Raw genomic sequence first — 21,611 nt, forward strand, 5'->3', positions numbered from 1 at the left:
CAGGATGTATTCTGTGGGGTATGGCCAGGAATACTGTATTGAGTATGTTTGTTTTATCTAGCAGTAATTTACTTTTCTCTGCCTTACGTAAAGGCGCTTGACTTTCGCAGATATTGAGAGAATAGCACCGTTGGCTGAAGGTGCATTACCTTACAACTTGGCAGAACTCCAGAGGCAGGTAGGTAGAAGTGATATATACAATAAAATTGTTGAAGTTAAGTGAATGTTTACGTATACTTTCAAATGAAAAATAATAATACACTTCAAACAGATTCCTAACAAGTGAAATGTGCTGTGTGTATTGCTATAAGGATAGAAATGGGGCAGGACATTGAGTATTTGTCTAAACAAGATATTAGATGTCATATTGAAGGATGGCCTGTTCAGGTATGAAATGATGAGCTTAACCATTTATCTAAAATGATCATTGAGTTTTACTGTACTTTTTGGCTGTCTGACCTAGACAGTAGAAGGGGAATTCAAATTTACTGGGACTGATGAAAAGGGTAGAATTAGAAGATGAAAAATACAGCAGCGGAATGTTAGCCCTCTATTTCACCAGACCTTTACGTTCCTGTTTGCTAGCTTTGCTTCTGTCATAGTTCCCTTATTAAACATATACATGTATAGTACAGCATAAGAGGCCCAGACTGTGCAGTAGGATTTTGAATATAAATTGTTTCTTACTTCAGTGGCTCTTCTTACAGCTGTAAGAACGGAAGATTTAGGACCAAACATTATGCAGGTGTTTAGCTTATGTTTAGACTTTCACCACAGTTACTGGGTACCATGCTGCTCACTTTCAGGCGTATAGCTTGCAAGTTTGTGTTAAAAATAAGTCTAGATTTTGGAGGTTTATCCTCACTATATTTTTGGTTCTAATCAGAGAGCTTTTCGTTTGCAAGCAAATCTGTCTAACGCTAGTTAAGTTGTGAATTAAATATTACCTTGACCTTCATCTAAAGTTGAACCTGAAATACTGCTGATATTGAAGCTGGAAACGTAATGGGGCATCTGCTGTTCTGCTAATAGAAATATTCCATTCCAGATATATTCTGGGGAAATCCTTTTTCTGGAGCATTTTGTAAGTGACTGCTCTCATGAGAGTAGTTCACGGGGAATTAACCGTTAATAATGTAAAGATAGTAGTGCACTCAGGAAAATCCTTGGAGCAGTTACACAGCAGATTCAGAAAGGAAGACATACATACATGGTGAATTACATGGTTTCATAATCATAAAATATATAGGCTGGTTGCACGTTGGTGTTTATTATGCAAAACAAAAAAAAATAGGATCTAATCTTAAAAGTTTCTGATGTGCAATCTTTTCTTTATTTTTACTGTTAGAACTTAATGAGAAATTGCAGTTCCACAGAGCTGTACATTCTCGAGTAAGTTTTACAAGAAAATACAATAGTGTTCATCTAACCCAGCGCATTTTGCTCCAAGGATGTCTCCACATCCCCTTTCCCTCTGTAATGTACAAAGGGAAGTAGGATATCTAATTCTTAAGATCTTCTATGACCGTATCCCATAGTTCTGACTAAATACATCTTTGTGTACTCAATAGATAAATATAATTTTTCATCCTGAAGGTTCCCATTTTCTTACAATGTCTAAACAACTCCAATTCTCTCTCTTTCAGTCTGTGTTACAAGTTTATGGAGTGCCTATCAAGACATCCAAGGGCTCTGATTCCCAAGTGGGCATAGCCTGGCTTGGGCTGAGTTCTGCTCCCAGCTGCCCACGCCTCACTTGGTACGCAGACAGCTGAGCTTCTTATGAATCAGCTGCTGGATGGCCACATCTTGCGGCTCAGCATTTTTGGCAGTCTGATGCTGGTGAGGAGTTGCATTAAAATGCTGCTCCTGAATTGCAGCGATTCAGCAACTGATTCCCAAGTAGCTCAGCCATCTGGGCTGTTGGGGCAGGAGGACATGCAGCAATACCTTTGTCAGCTATTCCAAGCTACGCTGTCTACCATAAAGTAAAATCCAGATTCTCTACCCTGGTGATGCCAGTGACAGATAGTACTGCTGCAGGGTGGTCTGCGGTAAAGTGGCAGCGCCGTGACAAGATCGCCCATGCCTTCTGCGCCACGTGAATGTCCTGTATTTGCCAGTGGATGAGGGGGCCCAGGAGTCTGTCTGAAAATGAAAGCTTGCATTTATAAAGTCTTTTATTTCTCAGCTCACTTTTTATGCATATTGCAAAGAGGTTCCTTTAAGCAGTTATATACACTAAAAGATCTAGTATATGTATCAGTGGCAGGAAAATCTTGAATTAGTTCAACTGCTATGGTTGAAAAATTGCTATATGGAATATAGCAAGTCTTCCATGTGTCAAACTTTGAGTGTATTTTGGTTACTGTTATTACAGGTGGATTTGATCATTCAGTTCTCTTTCAAACAAATTGGTCTGAAACGCAGTGTCTGGTCTGTTCGTAATGTTATGGCTCTGTTGTCCTTAGGCAATTAGACCTATCTGAGCCAATGAAATAAGTGACCAAAACCCACTTAGTGGTAATGGTCTTCCTATGGATTCCTGAAGACAAGAATGATGGAGTGGATTGGCACAAACGTGTATACAACATTTATCTAGACGAATGAGAAATATTTTTGATGAAGTTTTGTAATTACATTACTCCTGCCAACTTTGTATTTAATTGGTGTCTTTGTGGCACTCACCTTTCTGAGCAGACAAAATACTAACTTGTTTTATTTTACACTTCAGAATTACCTTTGTAGCTTTGCGTTGTTATAAAATGAGCTCATTGATAAAAGTTTCAGTCATCACTAGAACAGAATATACTCTTTTCACACTCATAATACATTATATTTTCATCCTATTCTACATTCTGTGTTAGGAGAGCAGAAAGCAAAGTAATTTAATTTTCTTTGTTTTATAAGGATCAATCTTTTACTAGACCTTATCCTAAGTGAACCTTATATTACCTTATTTAACTGTGTTGATAAAATGAAAGCTATCCCTTTGTGGGTAGAGAGAATATCATTCCAGTGAGGTCCAGCTGTCCCTGGAAAATGAAAACAAGTCTGTAATCACTTTTATGTGACTTTAAAATTCCTTCTTAAAGGAAAATCTAATTTTTTACATAAACTCACTGTCTCTTTGTGGATTTTGTGGAAATGGAAATTAGCCTGCTTTCAACCATTTTTACTTTATTGTCAGTTTTTTTATTGTGTAAGATTTTCTTAAAGCCTGGCAGCTGAATATCCTATGGGGATGACAGCTACAGTAATTTTCTGTTTATAAATATTCATTATTTGAAAGCTATAGCATTAATTACATTCATTTACGTATCCATCTGAACACACAAGTAAATGCAAACTGTGTGGACACTTATTAAATAATATAAAAGTGCCATTTCCTTCACAAAGAATTTGATTTTTAACATCCAGTGACGTATTCATTAAGATTAATGTCTGAATGTAATGATTGGATTTTGATGAGAACTCTGTGGAGCTTAGAAGAAAAAGAATAACCTTAAAACAGCTAAAAGTAAGCAGGTGTGCTAAACTAGGAGAAAATTTTTGTGCAATGAAGAACCAGTCCTGCTTCTAAGCCTTTTTGGGGTATTATTATTGCATGTGTCTTTTATTTACATGAATCAAAAGAAATATCTCTCTATTTTAGAATTTATTTTCGTTTATTTTGGTTTTATTGTGATTTTTTTTTTTTTAGATCAGGAAAATTTAGTGTTTTGACACTAGTGAGGACGTTCTCCAGATTAAATGCTTCTATTTGCTTGTAAAAGCAATACGTTTGTTTGGTGCTTTTTTATGCTGGTCCACATGTGCAGTTTATAATTTTGGTGCTACCCAAAATTTCTCTGTTAAGCTATATTGTTGGGGAAGGAAAATGCCTTGGGGAAGGAAATGGTCGCAGCTGTATCTTTTTCTTCTATGGAAAAACTGTATGAAATATAATTAATGTTTTTTTATGGGTAATGATCCCATCTCAATCTCATAGGCTTTTGTCCTACATTGTGTACATACAGTGTACCATTACGCAATACAGGCAGGTTTTTGCACATCCAGTGTAATACCAGTCCAAACAGAGTAGCTTATGCTGAGGTACATGTTGTATTTCTATGGATGTTCCACTTTCCAGAGCTTCAGTAAGCTGAATGTAACTTAGTTAAGTAGCCTTGGTGAGTTAGCTGTGAAATGTGCATGTGATAATCTTTGTGGAGAATTCATAATGTGCATCAGAGCAAAGCCTCCTGCAGCAGTCTGAGGTCTGTACAAGTTCCAGCTGTGCTGTCAGGAGCACATCTGCTAACGGTACAGGGTGCTTTTAAGAAAAACAGGTTTGTGTTTGGGAGATGGGCTTTAGTATCTCTTTCATATGGAATTTAACAGTTAGTATCTTGGCCACTTATGTAACCCAGACAAGTTATACTGCATAATATAAATTCTTCTCTAATCCCCCTATTTATGTTTGGAAGAAAATTTGGCCCGTCTTGCATACTTTATAGTGCACGTTTGTCAACACTTACATCTTGATTATCAGTTACCTTGTTTCTAATAACTACCTAATAATATAATTATGAGTCTCTGCAAATATTTCCTGTGAAGACTTGTATTTATTTAAAACACTAATACACTTGTAGTAGTGTATGTGATTGAACTGAGTGAGGTCATCGTATCTGTAAAAAAATAAAATCTGCCTGAAAAAGTCTTGTGGAGAATGGGGAATAATTGACTTTTTGCTTGTTTTGAAGACATGAAATGTCATGTTTATGCTATGTATTAATGTATACGTAATCTTAAAATATATCTCCTGCTGATAGATGCTGTCTGTGAGATACTGAATTCCTTTTGAGATACTGAATTTTATTTGAGCCAAAAGTGGGTTCCATGCCTTACAAATTCAAAGGCAACAGAATGGAAAGTAGCAAAGTTGATTTTTAGTTTCTGTCTACTTTTTCTTGATCGTAGTTGTTTCAGTTATACTAGGAATACGTAAGGAAGAATATGTTCTGAAAGGAGTATTTGAAAAGTGTACTGCATTCATTAGGTGTAATGGAAATTATATAGTAATATTTTTTTTCCCTCCATAGCATAATGCTACCAATTTTTATCAGACTCTCTCTGTAATGTTATAAAAGCCAATTCACAGGGATCTTTGTTTTCCCATGCAGATTTTCAAGCATTTTTTTCTTTTCCTCACACAGCAATCTTTTGGAGAGTTAGGCAGGCCTATCTGGCTCCAGATAGCTGAGTCAGCTTACAGGTTCACTTTGGGCTCAATTGCTGGAGGTGAGTAATATTTCTGGTTTCTGTTTTCAAGCTTGGGTTAGTTTAACACTGTCTTGCCAGACTACTTGGTCTCATATAAGGTGCATTTCTTGATTATACAGGTGAAGAATTGGAGAGTGCAACCACTTTTGGTTGTGCCATTCCCTTTATTCCCTTTCTTCCCTTAACATTTCTGTTCTAGTATCCCTTCACAGTCCTCTGAAACTCTACTCCAGTAACGAATTTCCTTACTAGTAATTCAAATTGCTTCTTTTCCTGATTGGTTTTCTTTGTTCTGCATACCTTGTGTTATGTAATAGTGTAATACAACCTCCTTGAGACTTTTTTCTAGACTTTCAGTATTTTCCTTTCTTACTTCCAACATTATCAGAGATCTTACCAGCTTATATATTCTTTGTACTTAAATACATGTTGTAGAAAATCATCATAAGAATTATATACTACACCAGAAATGATGTTGCAGAAATAATACTCCACTTTCTTACAGCTGTTGGCGCTACTGCGGTATATCCCATAGACCTGGTGAAAACTCGTATGCAGAATCAACGCTCCTCTGGTTCAGTCGTAGGAGAGCTGATGTATAAAAACAGCTTTGACTGCTTTAAAAAGGTTTTGCGTTTTGAAGGCTTTTTTGGTCTTTACAGAGGTAAGTGAATAAAATATATATATATCTTGAGTAGGGGATTTTCTTCCTTTTTTTGTTTAATACCTCAACAGCTAGTTTCTTACGGGAAAACCAGGAATTTTACGTAATGTACAATTTTGCTTCTGTTTCATAGAGCTAAATATTTATCTTACCTTGAGCACTGTACATCATAAACAATTGCTGGGAAAAACTGGGCATTTTTTCGTTGTTACTGTTTTGCTCCTTGCTGCTTAGGTTGTTGAAAGTCCTAATTCCTGGGGTGTGAGTGTTGTGGACATGATTGTTATCTCACAAACTGAGGACTGTAAATTTTGGCCAGGGGCAAACATCAGGAGCAGATTAGCATCTGAGGAATAAAGATCTATTTTATTGCAAATATTTTTTAAGAGATGAAAGACAGTCATTTTGAAGTGTCCCTGTTAAACGGGATGCTGGATCTTATGCCTCATACTTTTGCAGGTAGCGGGACTTGTTTTATGGTTTTATCCTGTGAACAAGAAATTGCATCCTGCTGTTGTATTATGTTGCTCTATTTTACTTTAAAATATCAACCGTGGAACTCATAAAAGTTGTAATTTAAAAAAAAGAGAAAAAGTCCTCTAAAATACAGGTTAAGAATTCAAAGCAACTTTTAATCATTTTTTTCAGTTAGATTGAAAGCTATCTTATATTTTATTTTAGCTTAGGAGAAGATTCTGAAAGGGTGTTTATCACATCAGTGAGGTGACTTATATAGAGGGTACATGCTAGCCAGTCGTCTGAAATTTATATTGAGTTGAATTCTCTATTTTTAATTGTTGTTTCACATAACTTAATGAAGTGCACAGTTTTCATGAGAATCAGTAAGGTATTCATTAATTGGCATGCTTTTTTTTTCAGTTGGAGCAAAGTCACTCATTTCTGTGATGGTCAAAGCCTTTTTTTTCTGCTTTGCAACGTGTTCTGTTGATTAAGACGTCGGACAGTGTCCTTTAAGGACACTGAGAAGTTTTTGCATGTGATAGTCTGTGGATACTGGCTAAAGAGTTTTCTGTAATGTTACAGGATTGTGCTGTGCAAGTGAGTAGAGGGAGGAATAGGTCAGCGAAAATGTTAATGAAATAATTTAGAGACTGCAGCTATATCTTACTGGTAAATTGGTTTCCTTTTTTGTAGCTAAATCTTTCACAAAAGCAAATACTCCTTGAGTTACATTTATGACTCTATTTCTACAGTGCTGTTCTACAGTACTGTTTTCTTTCTCTTCTCGCCCCCCCGCAATGTTTTTGCACAGCAGCTTCTAAAACTGATCATTTGTTATTTTTATTTTTGTTTTCTTACCGTTTTCAAATACTTTGAAATCAAGGTTGATTCCATTGATGAGTTAAAAGCAATGCTTTGTACTTGAGGAAAAATGTGCTTGTTTGAAAGAATGTCAGCTTGTTAAACTTTTTAATAGTCTGTTTAATAATTGTCTTTAAGACTGTTTAGCATAAGAAATTCATGTATTTGTTTTGAAAATGTTACAGTTAATGGTCAGCATGTTACTATGGTCTGGGTCTGTGGAAGTGTATTAAACTAAACAGAAACATTTATGGAGTTGACTGTGCGTCTATTACTGGGTTCTTATATTCCTGAGCTGGATTATCCTAATTGTATTGTAATGTAATGGTACAATGTAGTCATTTACCACAGTTTAAAAAATAGATCTGAATGCATACTAGAAAGTTCATATTTTTAAACAAAAACTTACAGTTTTTGGTCAAGAATATTATGACACTTTTGAATCCTGGCATCCAACTTCACAACTAAGGAAGTGTCTTCTAAGGTCCCTCACTAGACCATGCAGGGTCCCAGGATCTCTGGCACACCGACTGTGTGTGCCCAACAAGTTGGGCATAAAACAAGCTGCATAAAAGGGAGTGGGGAGGATTGTCTTGGGGTGTTTTGGGTTTTTAAAGTGTGGGCGCTGCAGAGCTCGATTTTCTTTTCATGGTAGATCAGAGATTCAGGCTGGGGGGGCAGCATTTCTTTTTGTTATTGTCAACCTTTCTTTGTATTTAATAACTACCTTTCCTCAGCATAGTAAGTCTGTGAATTGCACAGAAAGTACTATGTCGGAAGAAAACACTACACTGCATATATCAACTGCTGCACTTTCTATTTAAGGAAGTAATATAAAAATTCTGCACGCTGCGTACTTTTGGTAATTTTGAACATTTTAAATCAATTTTTAGCTCTTACTCTTTTCACTTAACAGGTTCTGGAAAACTGCATCGATACAGTTTTGTTGCTGTTATCTGGTATTTGATGTAATTAGCATGGGATTTTTTGTTAGTTAAGTGGCAAACACTTTTGACAAACTGATATTCCCTAACCATGGAATAACATTAGGAGATGACCACTTCTGGTAAAAATAAGCCTTTTAAGTTTTATAATCTATACATATGCCAAAATGACTGTGGAGAAATGGATTTAAAAATAGCAGATACTGTTATAATCTGGTATGTTAGGAAGTTAAGACTGCCATCTACTGATTTTTTTCTTAAACCTATTAGTTCCTAGAAAAGTGTATGTGCTTTTGTCAAATGGCAGTTCATTTTGGTAGTAGCTATTTTCCAGGAGCCAAGGGCCTTCTCAAAATCGGTTTCTGTCCACTAATGCTTCCTCCTGGTGAGATAAAAAATACTTAATAGTAATAGGGTTTGAAGAAGTTCATGCTACCATGTTGGACTGAACAACAGAAAATCCTTTATATCCTTAGTTGGCTGGAGCCTTCAGAAAAGTCAGGTTAGTGAGTCAAGTAGAAGTGAGTTGATAATTTATCAATCGTGTATATCTCACAAGTACTCTCCTGTTTTAAAAAGTAATTGCAAGCTTTATGGGAAAATGATACTAAGGGGATAAAAAAGTCAAACGAACTCTTACGTAGTAGACATATCCAAGGTGTATGTTCAGCCCTTACCCTTTTTTTCCTTCTGTACAGCAACAGCATCAGGCTTGACTTGGTTGTGGAAGGCAGATCTGGTCAGCCTTTTCATTACTATTTTCAACAGAAATCTTAATATAAAATTGTATTGGTGTGAATATGCAGTGCTCTGGCAGCATCACATACATAAATGCCATCCACTTCAAAGGATATCCCATGTGCAGAAGGCATTTCTGTAGAGCTCTTATAAAATACTAGTTTCTGTATTAGGAAGATAATGTTGCCTTATGATGTCTTTGTTTCTATAGGCTTGTTACCACAGCTGATAGGTGTTGCTCCAGAAAAGGCTATTAAGCTAACTGTACGTATCTTTTTTTTTATCTCCCCTGGCATCCTTTTGTTTGTTGACATACACAGGATTTATTTCCTAAAATGTGTGAAAGATGACCACTTACAAGCACATATATATATATATGGTTACAGACGTACTTGATATATGTTAATAAGGAGGAAAAATAACTTAAAATTGTGTGTAATGTATTGTATCTTTATTAGGTTAATGACTTTGTCAGAGACAAATTTACTAAGAGGGATGGTTCCATTCCACTCCCCGCAGAGATCCTTGCTGGAGGCTGTGTAAGTATCTGTCCTGTATTCCTAGGAAAAATTGATTCTCAGTCATGTGCAGTATAGTTGGAATGACAGTTAATGGGTGTGCTTTGTCAATGTGAACTGTTCTTTTTCCTCCCAGTCACAAGAACTAAAAAAAAGCACTTTTTCTGTTTGGAAAGCTTTGCATGCTTCTGAGTTGAGTTCCCTTGGAATTATGTGCTTGAACAACTTCTTTTGGCCCAGTTTCTAACTTTCAGTTTCACCAGTGATTTTATTCACAAAGGGCTGAAGAGAGGCTGCCTTTTCTCCCTTTCCATACTTTTTCTTGGGTTGGCATTCATGGTTAGTTTGGAAAGATACAGATAGTCCTTGAGAATGGATTATAGAGATTATGTTTGAGTTTCCTTCAGCGGGCGGCGGGGGGGAGCTAGAACAGTTTAAAAAATCTGTTTCTTGCTGAAGATTTGAAGAAGGAAAAGAAACAACAGTCTTCAACTTCATATATGTGAAATATTTCTGTTTGTGAAAATGTGGAAAAACTGAACAGTGTAGTCTTTATCTTTCAGATAAAAGGTATGAGTGAATTTTCTGTTTAAATGACTTCATATAAAATGTAGCTATATTACTCCAGATGCTAACTACATCCATCATCTAAATACAGTTCAAAACCAAATTGTGTTTTCGTTGAGACTGAGGGCTAATTCAGTGGATCTCTTAGCAATCCGTAAGTGGTTTGAATTGATATTGATGATAGATTTTTTTTGTTTGTTTGTTTTGCACATTGGCTAATTTCATTTGTGGGATTCCCCAACAGTTGTTAACCCTATAAAATGTTTAAAGCTTGAGTTAGGTTTCTTTTGTAGCAGAGAACACTAATAACTTCCAGTTGAGTAGGCTGACAGGCTGGTATAAAACCTCCCAGCTTACAACAAAACCTGGGGCAGAAAGGTTGTTGACCTCTGCAAACTTTTAATTCAAAGAAGCAGCCCTGAAGGGAGGCTGCTTATAGTTCTGCCTGATTGAATTTGGCAGCCTGGTACATGCTTGAGTCTTCACCTGTCAGCATACAAAGTTTATTTTTTGAGAAATGTGAGAAAGCAGCTGTGATGTATAGCTAGCAAAAGACTAACCTTTTTCTGGAAAGCTCAATAACGCAGAAAGCACATACAGAAGTGAATATAATTCATGTTTTTCTCTGTGTTGTGGTTAAACGCATAATTAAAATCAAACATCTGATAATCAGTTTTATTATTTTACATTCTTTTGTATCGAAATGTGTAATATTAAATTCAGTCTACATTAGAGGCTTTTCCAATTCCTGGTAGGTACTCCTTTTTCAAAATAACTTTATTGTCTTACTGTAGTGAACATGCACAAATTGGGGAGAAATCTGAGTTTCAGATAAGCTTTCAGAAATTTGGATGTTTCTGTGAAGCTGAGCAGATTTATAATCTGTCCAAACACAACCCTTTTGTCTAGCTGTCTGTCTTAGCTGATATTCTCATCTCATATTCTCATCTCCTTTTTCAAGATAATACTTATCTCACTCAATTGGGGAGAATTTTAAACAAAGTTGGCCTTTGTAGGAGAGAAGTTGGCCACCGTTTATCAGCCTCAGGGTCATTCATTCCTTTGTAGCCTCCTCTGGATCATCTGGTATCTTATCAGTTGATGACTTTTCTGTCTGTACTGCTGCTTAGTTCCATTTTAGCAATTTCACTTCTTCCTAAATACCAGAACCTTTATGAGCAAACCTATAAAGTTTATTCTAAAAGTCTGAAAATATCAGTTGACTAAAGCAGTAGCAAGTTGATATGCTAGTCTTTCTCTTTCTCATCCTCAGTCCTTTTCATCCTCGTTGTGACAGCTTTTTTCTATGTTGACTTGCTTGGAAATAGTGTTGATCTTTGCACTTCTGGTGTTCATTGTATACTGTTTTTCTACAAAATATTATGAGACATAACCAACAGTTACATCCAAGGAAGTGCTGCCAAGTAAGCTTAGTCCATTTCTATGTGCAGGGGCATGCGAGACACTGTTTGGGTGATGCTACCTTTCTTCTTCGTTTTTCCTTTATTCTATTCCTTTACTCTCTGTTAGTAAAAGATGATGGGTTACTGTGGAACTGTTTGGGCTTTATATATGTCAAAATTATTTTCAGCATCTGGATTTGGGTAACTTGTTTTTTTGTGGCTTTTCTTTATTGTTCGACACTTAAATATTCTGCTAATAGTACACTTTAAATATAGGCTAAGTTCAACATATGCTTTTCACCTTGTCATCACATCAGAAGAAACAGCGTTATGCCCATATGTAGTTCTCAGAGATGTACTTATTACTATTGCTGACTATCACTTGGCTGTGTTTAGTGTTGAACCTTCTCCTGATTAACAGGAATAATGCACTTTTTCATAATTTCTGGTATGGAACTGGTAGTGGGTGAGCAAGATGAGCAAGCCATATTTTCAGCTGTTTTATAGAGTTTCCAGCAGCGGCCTTCCTGACCTGTGAAGGTGCACCCTCTTGTGAGCTGTACTGTGCATGCCACAGTCCTCAACTGTGAAGAAAAAAAAATCTTGTGAGGAAGTGGAGGGAGCCTGGGAAAGGCTCCAGCAGACCTGGCAAATTCTCCTCTCTGTGTGGCAGTGCCATCTCAAAGCCTATGGTATGGTGTTACAATCTTCTAAGACCCACACATGAGAACAGGTGAAACCTTTGACATTAAGACAGTAGTGATTCAAGAGAACACGTGTAGGCTGTTCAGTATCCTCAGCTCTGGAGTGTCTCTAAGAAGTGCTATACCATCCAGCAAAGGGGCTGCCCACAGACATGTGCCTCCTCCAGAAATGGTAACTCCAAGCTACTGGATCTCTTTGGCCAAAATCTTACTTCTCAGGCTCCAATTATTCTCACCTCCTGTAAGGTCATGGAATAAACTCTCGTTCCCAGTAGGAGGAACTGACTTCAGTCTTGTAGCTGTTGACAAAGACATCTGCCCATGCAGTGGCCTGTTTATATGGTCAGCTGCCTGTCTGTTGTCTTTCCTTCCTTACTGCAGGGCAGGGACCTCCGGCAGGCAGCCTGTGCCCTGTGCTCCTTGAAACCTACCTGCTAGCCGCTGGGCAATGTAAATGTCATTGGGAAGTGTAGGGTCTGCTCTGTCAGAGCCCAAATGTTCCCAGCTGCTCCCAAGCTGTTGCTGTGTTTGAAATCTGCAGGACAGCTACGTGGGGCAGCTCAGTTGCGGCAGTCAGGTCATACCTGTCAGTGAAAGGGCTCTGGTCCCTGATGGATGAAACTGATATCCCATCTTCCTACCTTCCCAAGAGTATGCTGGCTTGTTAATCATCAACAGCACTATCTGCACTTACGCATGTTCGGAGCAAACAATTTCTTTCCCTACTGTTACTGTAATTAATTGAATTACATTTCATTGTAATTCAGTGATTAGCCTGCGTTCCTGCGTTAGGAATTTTCAGCTCCCATTAGCTTTGAGTTGCAGGGGGACTGAGTGAGGCTTCGGCAATGCTTTCCTCTATCCTGACAGCAGCTGGGGAAGCAGAAAGCGCGTACCCGATAAGGACAGTGCTTCTCAAAGGAACTTACACGCATGACGCATGTGAGTACGTGGTGAAGGGCAAGGTGCTGTAGGGCAACTGTTCATCCTCAGCTGGGAAGCGATGTTGAAGCAGATATCTAATGCTATGTAAATGATGCATAAGTACTGTGACAGTAGACAAACATGCTGCGATTTTAAGCTGTAATTCCTGTGAGTTACACGGGAAAAAAATTGATTACTTCCCATCAATGCACTGTGCGTGGTGCTTAGCATTTTGAATGGATGAATCCTGTTTCATCAGAAAGACGTTTCCGATTCATGCTGCAGGGAGGAAGAGGATGTGGGGTGCCAGACAGAGAGTCTAACAACCCTTCTTGGAGGTGTAGGCAATGCATCTGTTGATGATTAGGCGTGGGAGGTGTGTGTGTGTTTACACATACATAGACATAGAAGTCCAAATTTACCACTGATTTAAAAACTCTTAGATATTTAAACATTAAATATAACAGTCCAAATATTTTGGTATATTTGTAAAAATAATTTTCATATGTAGTTCTACATACATACACACAAACATGTATGTAGGCTTATCAGGCAAATAGGAATGTGTCAAATATTTATTTTTTAAAAAATAATTTTAAACATTACTGTTATTTAACAAACACAAAAATAAAGAATTACAGCTGTCTACTTTTCCTTCAAAATCTTGAAGATCCTCTACTTCTTTTAATATACTTTAAACATAAAGTTAGAAGCAGAATTAAACTTTACTGCTTTATCTTGATCTCGACTGCAGACATTTAAGTGAGGGGGGAATTTATTCTTGAGTAAAAGAGGCAGTAAGCTTACTGTAGGTGCATGAACAATGACAACTTTGCTTCGAGAAAGAATTGTGAGTTCTTTTGATGTTTTTACACTAGACTGTTTTAAGTAACATCTTATTTTAGCTGCTTGTATGGGACATAGTTGTGGTCCAGGATGTGGTGGTTTCAAAAAGGAAGGAAGGAAGGAAGGGCTTGAAATAGGCCTCTCCCCCTTTGTAGCATATGCCTCTCGGGTGGAATTGGAAAGGGCAAGAGGTCTCATGTTGCAGGGTCATTTGTGTATTTCCTTCAGCCTTTGGCATGTCATGGGGCGTTTGCTGTGGGATCTCAAACTACATCTTTTCTCTCATAACCTTTGCTGTCAGATTTAGTTCCTTTATTTGCTCCTTGTAGAGTTATTTTACATGACATTAAGGTTAAGTAGAAGCTTTTATTACTGGTATTTTTGATGCGTATGAATAACCTCCATTCAGAAACAAATTTGTCAGCCTTTTTTAAAGTGTCTGTTGTAATTTATGTGTGAAGGGAGGTTTTTATGGGGGGAAAATCTAGATTTAGTGCACCTTCTCCAAAAGAAATTCAAGGACTGCAATATATACCTCTGTGTGTATATACATGTGCGCATGTATTTAACGTACATAGCTGACAGCTGAAGTAAGATATTTTGAAAAAGAATGACGATGATTGCCAGTGACTTGCACAGAAGCATGGAGGTTTGTATTGCAACCCTGCACACTGCCAGTTAATTTTTATTTGGAGATCCTTTGTGTCATTCCCCTCTGCACCTTCTTCTGGGGAGTGTTCTTCCTCTGCTCCCCAGGCAGCACTCTTCTCCGCCTCACACATTCTTCCTCAGATAGATAGATAGGCAACCATTTACTTGAAACAAACAAACAAACAAAAAACAACCCTTGCATTCATTTTTTAAAAAATACATAATGAAAAAGTGAGTTTTCTTGTGTTACATGTTCTGTATTAAAATCAATGCTTATCTTATCTGTACTTGTGATGTGTCTAAGGACTTAACACCCTGATGCAACTCCGGTGAATTCTGTGCTCCTCTTCAAGTGAATCAAATCCCTGCTGTGCAGAAAAGTTTGCCGAGCTCTGAGTGTAACAGTATGAAAAGTCAAGGCTTGGATAGAAGTACATATTGCTGATAGGGAGTATTTAACTGGGTATCTTGACAGCCACAGCTCTTTTTGAGAAAGCTGCCTGTTGAGAAGTTTGTCAACACTGTGAATACTCAACGTTCAAAGTGTTAATGTAATTAAAGAGCTTTTCAAATGGTTTTGTGCTGATACTATAACTGTATGTTAGGGTTTTCCTTATATTTTATTTTGCTCAATAACCCGATCATCAAGTCATATTTTACTATTAATATTGTCATAATATATAGGTCTGTATTAACAATATACAATTCTTAACATTGTATATATAACTAGTATTACTACTAAATGATTAAGATGTGTTGTGTTTAGAGTCTTCTTTTCATTTCTGTATCAGAAGAGGGCTGTTGCTGATTTTAACAGAAAGGGAGGCAGTTGTGCACCTAGGAGAGGAGAATGTTAATTGCAGGAAGATTGAATTCAGGGTAGAAAATAGAAATGTTTACGAATTGGCCTATTTGTGTTTCTGTGGTGGGTGTTAGGCAAATAGGAAGAGTTATTTTGGCTGCTCTGCAGGATGTGCTAATTTATAATATTAAAAATAAAAAATGGAATTTCACATATATGTGTAAACAAAGAATGCATATTTAATAGGTGGGTAGCAGGTAATTGTCTAGAAAGAGTGAATTTCTAGCTTAGTGTCTAAATTTAAAGTTATTTGAATTTTTTGTGTGGTGCATTGTAATATGTAGTAAGAGCATAATGTTTTATCTACCAAAATTATTTTTTAAAATGATGAAGGGAAATGATAAGCATTTGAAATTGGTTTTCTGTTTAATGCAATGCGAGCAAAAAAAAATGGTTATTGTTTAACAGAGCTTGCCAGATGAGAATGTTATATTTAGATTGGAACCTTGCCTGGGAGGACAGCCATTTCATCTTGCATGCGTAGGTGTGTATGAACTGCGAAGGAAAAGTGAGATGAGAAGAGAGTCTGAAGAATGGCTTTGGACACAAGTGGTGTCAGGTAACCGAGTAAACACAATGCAGTGAGTCCAAGGAACAGAAGATGGCATCAGTTTGGCTGGTCTGGGAGTTCCAGTGATCTTCCTGATGGTTGCAATAAATGTCCACAAAAATGTAGGCTTTGATTTTCTTTCAGAGGGGTGAAGAAGTAAGGGAATAAAATGAAGATTAACAACCTAGACCAATTATTTGAGTGGAAAGTGTTAAAGATAGTAACTACTAGAGTGGAGATAATTAATCAAAAGCAGGGGTTGATTTCCCACTGTTTGGGTCAAGGTGCTTTAGTAAAGCCATAACAATGATGATTTTAAATGTCAGTATTGAGTGAAGTAATAAACAGGGCTTGCAATAAAAGGTTGGCAGTGTGCTCAGTAAAGGTTCAGTGAAGTATTGGATGCTCGGTCAGTGAAGATTTTGATGCTTCATGCCCCCCATCCTGTAGATACTACCCAAGTGCTTGGTCATTCTCAGTAAGAGCTGTTGCGCTCTTGCAATGCTTTTTTGTCTCAAGTCTAGAACATTTCAAGTTACCAAGTTCTGAGGCATGCTTCAGGGCTAATCTCAAATTTATTCTGCCTGCTATTGGAGAGAGGAGGATTGTGCTAAAGGCAGGGAGGATTAGCGTTCATTAGTTCTCAATCAATTAGCAGAGAACATCATGCCTGCTGTCCAGGAGGTGCTGTAGCAGACTATTGATTTTTCCTTCACACACACACACATCCCCCCAGCATCACAAAGAGAGTTTATTTCCTGGGCAATTTAGAAGAGTAAAAAAGCTTTAATTTCAGATGTTCTGCATCTTTTCCCTTCACTAAAATTTGATGGGTTGGAGGAATAGATCAGGATTAAGAGAAGGTTTTAAATTGTGGAAAAAATGCTTTTTAAAGTTGGCTGTATTCAAGTGCTTATATGCCATAAATTTTAAGGAAGTGGTTTTAATTTTTCAATGAAAAAAGGTGGCTTAGGAAGAGGGGAAAAAGAAAGTTTAGTAAACTTCACCTGTTCTGTGATGAACCACACATTTCTCCAGAAGTGGATGGCAGCACCTACAGCAAACCGGAGAGGAATCTGAACATGTCATTTTAAATAGGTTTACATGCTTCTGAAACTGAACTGTCAGACTGAATCTCTCTCAAATCTGAAACATAGTTCTTTGAAAGTCTTCCGTTAAAGTGCAGAATCTGAAGCAGCTCTGCAACACTGTTGCTAGGAGTTTACAAGATAGTCCTTCAGCACTGCTAACAGAAAATTCCCTGCGTGTAAAATCTGTCATGCTCAGCTCAAAGTTATGACTCATGTTTCTATCTAGTATCATATTGTGAAATGTTACTCTTCCCATTTAAATTTTATATTAGGTTTCCACTTAGGACAATTAAAGGCTGCTAAACAAAACTCCAAACGCCTTTTCTAATAATTTAAAATTATACCATTAAATGCAAATATACCTTTTAAACAGCATCACCACTAAATGCAAATAACATGTCTACACATTGGTGATGGATTATTGTTGAATAAACATAAGGTCTTCTTTATATGTGTTTGGTGCTCTAATAGCACAAGTCTAATGATTTAGTTTTGTATTTTGTGTAATAGACTTTTAAACACAGCCATGACTTCTAGAAAGTGATGTCAAGGAGAAAAGCAGAGATGAACTGATTAATACACCTCTGTGGACTATAAACATATACATGTAAAAATTTATTTCGTACAAACCCATGATTTCTGATTTGGGGCTTTTAATTTCCAGCCAGGTGCTTTATGAAATATCTCTCATGTATTTTTACATGAGAATATCAGCCAGTGCAGTGAGAAGTGAAGGCACTCAGTACCTTGCAAAAGTCAGCCTGTCACCACATGTTCTAGTAATGCAATTTACTTTCTTTTTCTTTGGATTTGCAGGCAGGAGCTTCCCAGGTCATCTTCACTAATCCACTGGAGATTGTAAAGATTCGGTTGCAGGTAGCAGGAGAAATTACTACAGGACCCAGAGTCAGTGCCCTCTCTGTTATAAAAGATTTAGGCCTTCTTGGTCTTTATAAGGTACGCATTTCTGCTTTGAGTGACTTCATTGTTTTATGTTTTATGCTGAATTTTAACATTGTTGAAACAAAAACTGTTAAAAACAAAGAAACCTTTTGAACTTAAAGCCAGTCTCTTCCTGCAGGGCAGCCCCACAGTGGAAAACTGAAGAAAACCCACTTCTGTATTAGTGGCAGTGGGATACAAAAAAATACTCCCCCATTCTATCCTTTGGGCTTTTATGCCAAGCTACAGGGAGTCCTGGATTGCAGACCTGCTGGCTTTTGGCACTGATCGTTTAATTTGGTGGAGTTTTGTGAAAAGTTTCTTTAGCTTTTCCTGTGTGTTTTTCTTACGTTTATTTTGAATCTCTGTTATATCTATTGTTATCTTTGCAGCAGGATATTCTCTTTGTCTTAATAATTTGATGGCAGTGAAACAGTAGTAGAGTTTAGTAGAATTCAGATTTTTAAGAAGTTAAATGGTGGGATTTGTCAATAACGAGCGTTACTGAAAAAAAGCCCATACTGTACTGTACTTCAGCAGAATGCCAGTCAACAGATTCCTTCCCTGCAGGTACACTTACTACCATCATTACAGATCAGATGTAATGGAGCAGAAGCTATGAGTTTTCTTAAACAAGGAAGAGTATTTCTTCCTGTGTCTTCTGCCAGTGCAAGGGACAATACATAAACTGAGCAGTTACATTAGCTATGCACTTACAAAACATTGTTTTATGTGATTCATCCATAGACCTGCAATAATACTATAGAAATGTGCAAATTTACTTTTAGAGCTGAAGCTTTTGTTTTGAACCTGTTTTCACGACAATTTCATGACAATTACATTTCCTAAAGATCACAGGTGTTTTGGTACATGGGACAAAGTTACATTTCTGTTTGCAGTAACTAAACAATTGAGCTTACTAAAAATTCTGCTGTTCTTTAGAATTGCATTATCATTTGTGAATAACTGTAAAAACTCATTTTAGAGCATAAAGTATCTGCGTGAAAATCATTGAAGGGACAAGTTTCTCTTTATCAGGTCTTCTGCTTAAGCCACATAGGGTTTGTAACGTGTGCTGTCTGTTAATGTAACTTAGTGGGCAACTGGCCTCAGGTGGGTCCATTGTGTGGAGGCTGCTGGCTTGGAGTCTGCTGTTTGGGTATGATGTTGGCCAGGAGTGGTGGTTTTGTAACGTGCATGCTTTCGGGGTATGCAAATGAGATTCTTGGACATATAAGTGCTTATTTGAGCTTTGTACAGAAGGAGTTATTTTAGTTGGGACAGACTGATGACTGAAGTTACTAAAAGAATATTAGATACGTTTTATTATGAGTTTTCCACTGTTTTTACAACATGCAAAGTTCTGTTAAGGAACTCTTTAATGCCAGGTTGTGGCCAGGAGCTACTCCTTGCAGTATTATCATAGGTTGCTAGTTTTTTTTCCCTGTATCTTCCCTTGACTAAAAGACTCCCATTTTGCAGCGGTTTCCCTCTTTTTGCTGGCCTTCCAGTGCAGCTTCTTCAGTCAACCAGATGACGATCAGTGGAGATCATTATGAGGTCTTAGAGTCCTCACTGGTATTTTAGTAGTGCTTTGGTGTTTGGTGGAAGTAATGGCATGCAAGGACTTGTCTTGCTGCTTCCATGGTTGTGGGTTGTTGTCAGCAAGACATAAGGACAGATCTTTGTCACTTTCTTCATCACATTTGGACACATCACATGTAAAAGGTATTTACCCTAGGTACTGATGTCAGGATTGATGTCACGCATTGCTTACTGAAATTAGACGTGAACCTTGAATCTTCGTCATTCTGGAAACTTTAGATGTGCTTTATTCTTTTTTAAATACAACTCTACATCTTCTGTTTCCTGAGACATTTTATTTTCTGTGTTATGTACCTGGTAGATCAAGAGTGTTGGTACTTCCTGGACTCGGGCTGCTTGCTGGATATCAATTTTAACCTTATTTACAAAATTTATTTGTATGATGTCTCTTTTCTGTGTGACAGGGTGCCAAAGCATGTTTCCTCAGAGACATTCCCTTTTCTGCAATCTACTTTCCTGTTTATGCTCATAGTAAACTGATGCTTGCTGATGAAAATGGCCATGTGGGAGGGCTTAATCTCCTTGCAGCTGGAGCCATTGCAGGTAATTTTGCAGAATGTTTTCTAGAAGTAATTTTTTTTCTTTTAGTGAGTAATATTTAATATTCATTCAGTAGCCCCATATAAAGGAAGGGTACTGTACCATTGTATCTGATTTAATCTAAATTTGATCACTGTTCTCCTTGGTGGGAGGCAATGTAATTTTGATGAGAGCTAATTACATTTGCATAATGTGGATAAACAGCGTAATGCAGCTCAGCAACTTGTAGTCAAATTTGATCTGTCTGTCTCAATGGGGTTTTACTTGTTACGGTGCTCTCAGAGTTGAAGGCTAATTTGAATCTTTGATGAACATAAAATGAGATATCATAAGAGCTAAGAAGAAAATGACCTGTCTACTTCTGGATTCCTAAATAACTGAGAGAAAACTTTGTTCAAATGTAATTGCTAAAAATAAGGCATTAGTTTGTAAAGAAGCTGAAGTTAAAGTATCATACTCTGAAATTTAGAATATTTTAAGGCTTCTCAAAAATGTTTAGTACAAAGAGAATATGCAGCTGTGATAAAAAGTTGTTTTTACTAAATGGCAAGTGGTATAAAAGTGCTAGATGTAGGAACTGTAGTGGTGGATATTTAAAAATGTGGATACAGATGGCCAGATTCTGCACGGCCGACGATTAGATCACTAAGATGAAAACCAGGTATCTGCAGCCTCTCAATTGTGAACAATTCCGTGTTGGAATCTGTGCAGTTTAGAAACATCATAGAATCATTTTGGTTGGAAAGGATCTTTAAGATCATCAAGTCCAGCCGTTAACCCAGCACTGCCAAGCCCACCACTAAACCATGTCCCTCAGCACCACATCTACACGGCTTTTAAATCCCTCCAGGGATGGTGACTCCACCACTTCCCTGGGCAGCCTGTTCCAGTGCTTGACAACCCTTTCAGTTTGCTCACTGACTAAAGTTATTATTTTTTATTCCAGGCCAAATGGTCTGGCCATTGCTGAGGGTGGTGGGGAATATATTTTATCCCTACCTTCTCCCAGAGAGGCGTGAGAAGGGAAAAAAATGGATGGTCTTTCACATTAAAGAGAAGCTTTAGCATCATTGTGGTTTAGAACAGGGGCTGAACAGACCTTTCATTACTTGTTACAGTCGTAAGGAATCACTATATATACATCAGTCACGAGCCGTCTGTGTGCAAAGAGCAGTTTCCCATATTGGACTTGATACAGAGCTTGGCTGCGCCTGCTCTTTGCCAGTTGGTATGTTCCTCGTGCCAGAGGGAGGGGAGAGACCAGCTAGGAAACTCCTAACAAATTTGTAGCCCTGTTTATTCTCCAGTAATGCAGAGCTGCCAGAAATGGAAAAGTATTTAGCTCGCTGTACTCACAGAAGCACATATAAGTATTATTATTTAACTTGTATCTCATATAAAGACTCACTGTTTTTAGATTGCAAACTTCACAGCTTCTCTTTGTTTGTTTGGTTAGTGTTTCTGTGTCACTAAG

At 37.4% G+C, this 21,611-nt stretch overlaps 1 protein-coding gene across 2 annotated transcripts in view; it reads left to right on the forward strand.

Moving 5' to 3' along the window:
• Positions 1 to 21,611, forward strand: part of SLC25A12 (solute carrier family 25 member 12) — a 51,855-nt gene that overhangs the window by 27,470 nt on the left and 2,774 nt on the right. For both annotated transcript variants that reach the window (XM_068407282.1, XM_068407283.1), the window contains exons 9-15: positions 94 to 178; positions 5,199 to 5,283; positions 5,771 to 5,929; positions 9,146 to 9,198; positions 9,393 to 9,473; positions 17,867 to 18,007; positions 20,002 to 20,140. In XM_068407282.1, the coding sequence (XP_068263383.1) occupies positions 94 to 178; positions 5,199 to 5,283; positions 5,771 to 5,929; positions 9,146 to 9,198; positions 9,393 to 9,473; positions 17,867 to 18,007; positions 20,002 to 20,140 (743 nt within the window). The remainder of the gene's footprint in view (positions 1 to 93; positions 179 to 5,198; positions 5,284 to 5,770; positions 5,930 to 9,145; positions 9,199 to 9,392; positions 9,474 to 17,866; positions 18,008 to 20,001; positions 20,141 to 21,611) is intronic.

This window comes from Nyctibius grandis, chromosome 9, assembly GCF_013368605.1.
Source record: "Nyctibius grandis isolate bNycGra1 chromosome 9, bNycGra1.pri, whole genome shotgun sequence".
NCBI classification, from domain to species: domain Eukaryota; kingdom Metazoa; phylum Chordata; class Aves; order Nyctibiiformes; family Nyctibiidae; genus Nyctibius; species Nyctibius grandis.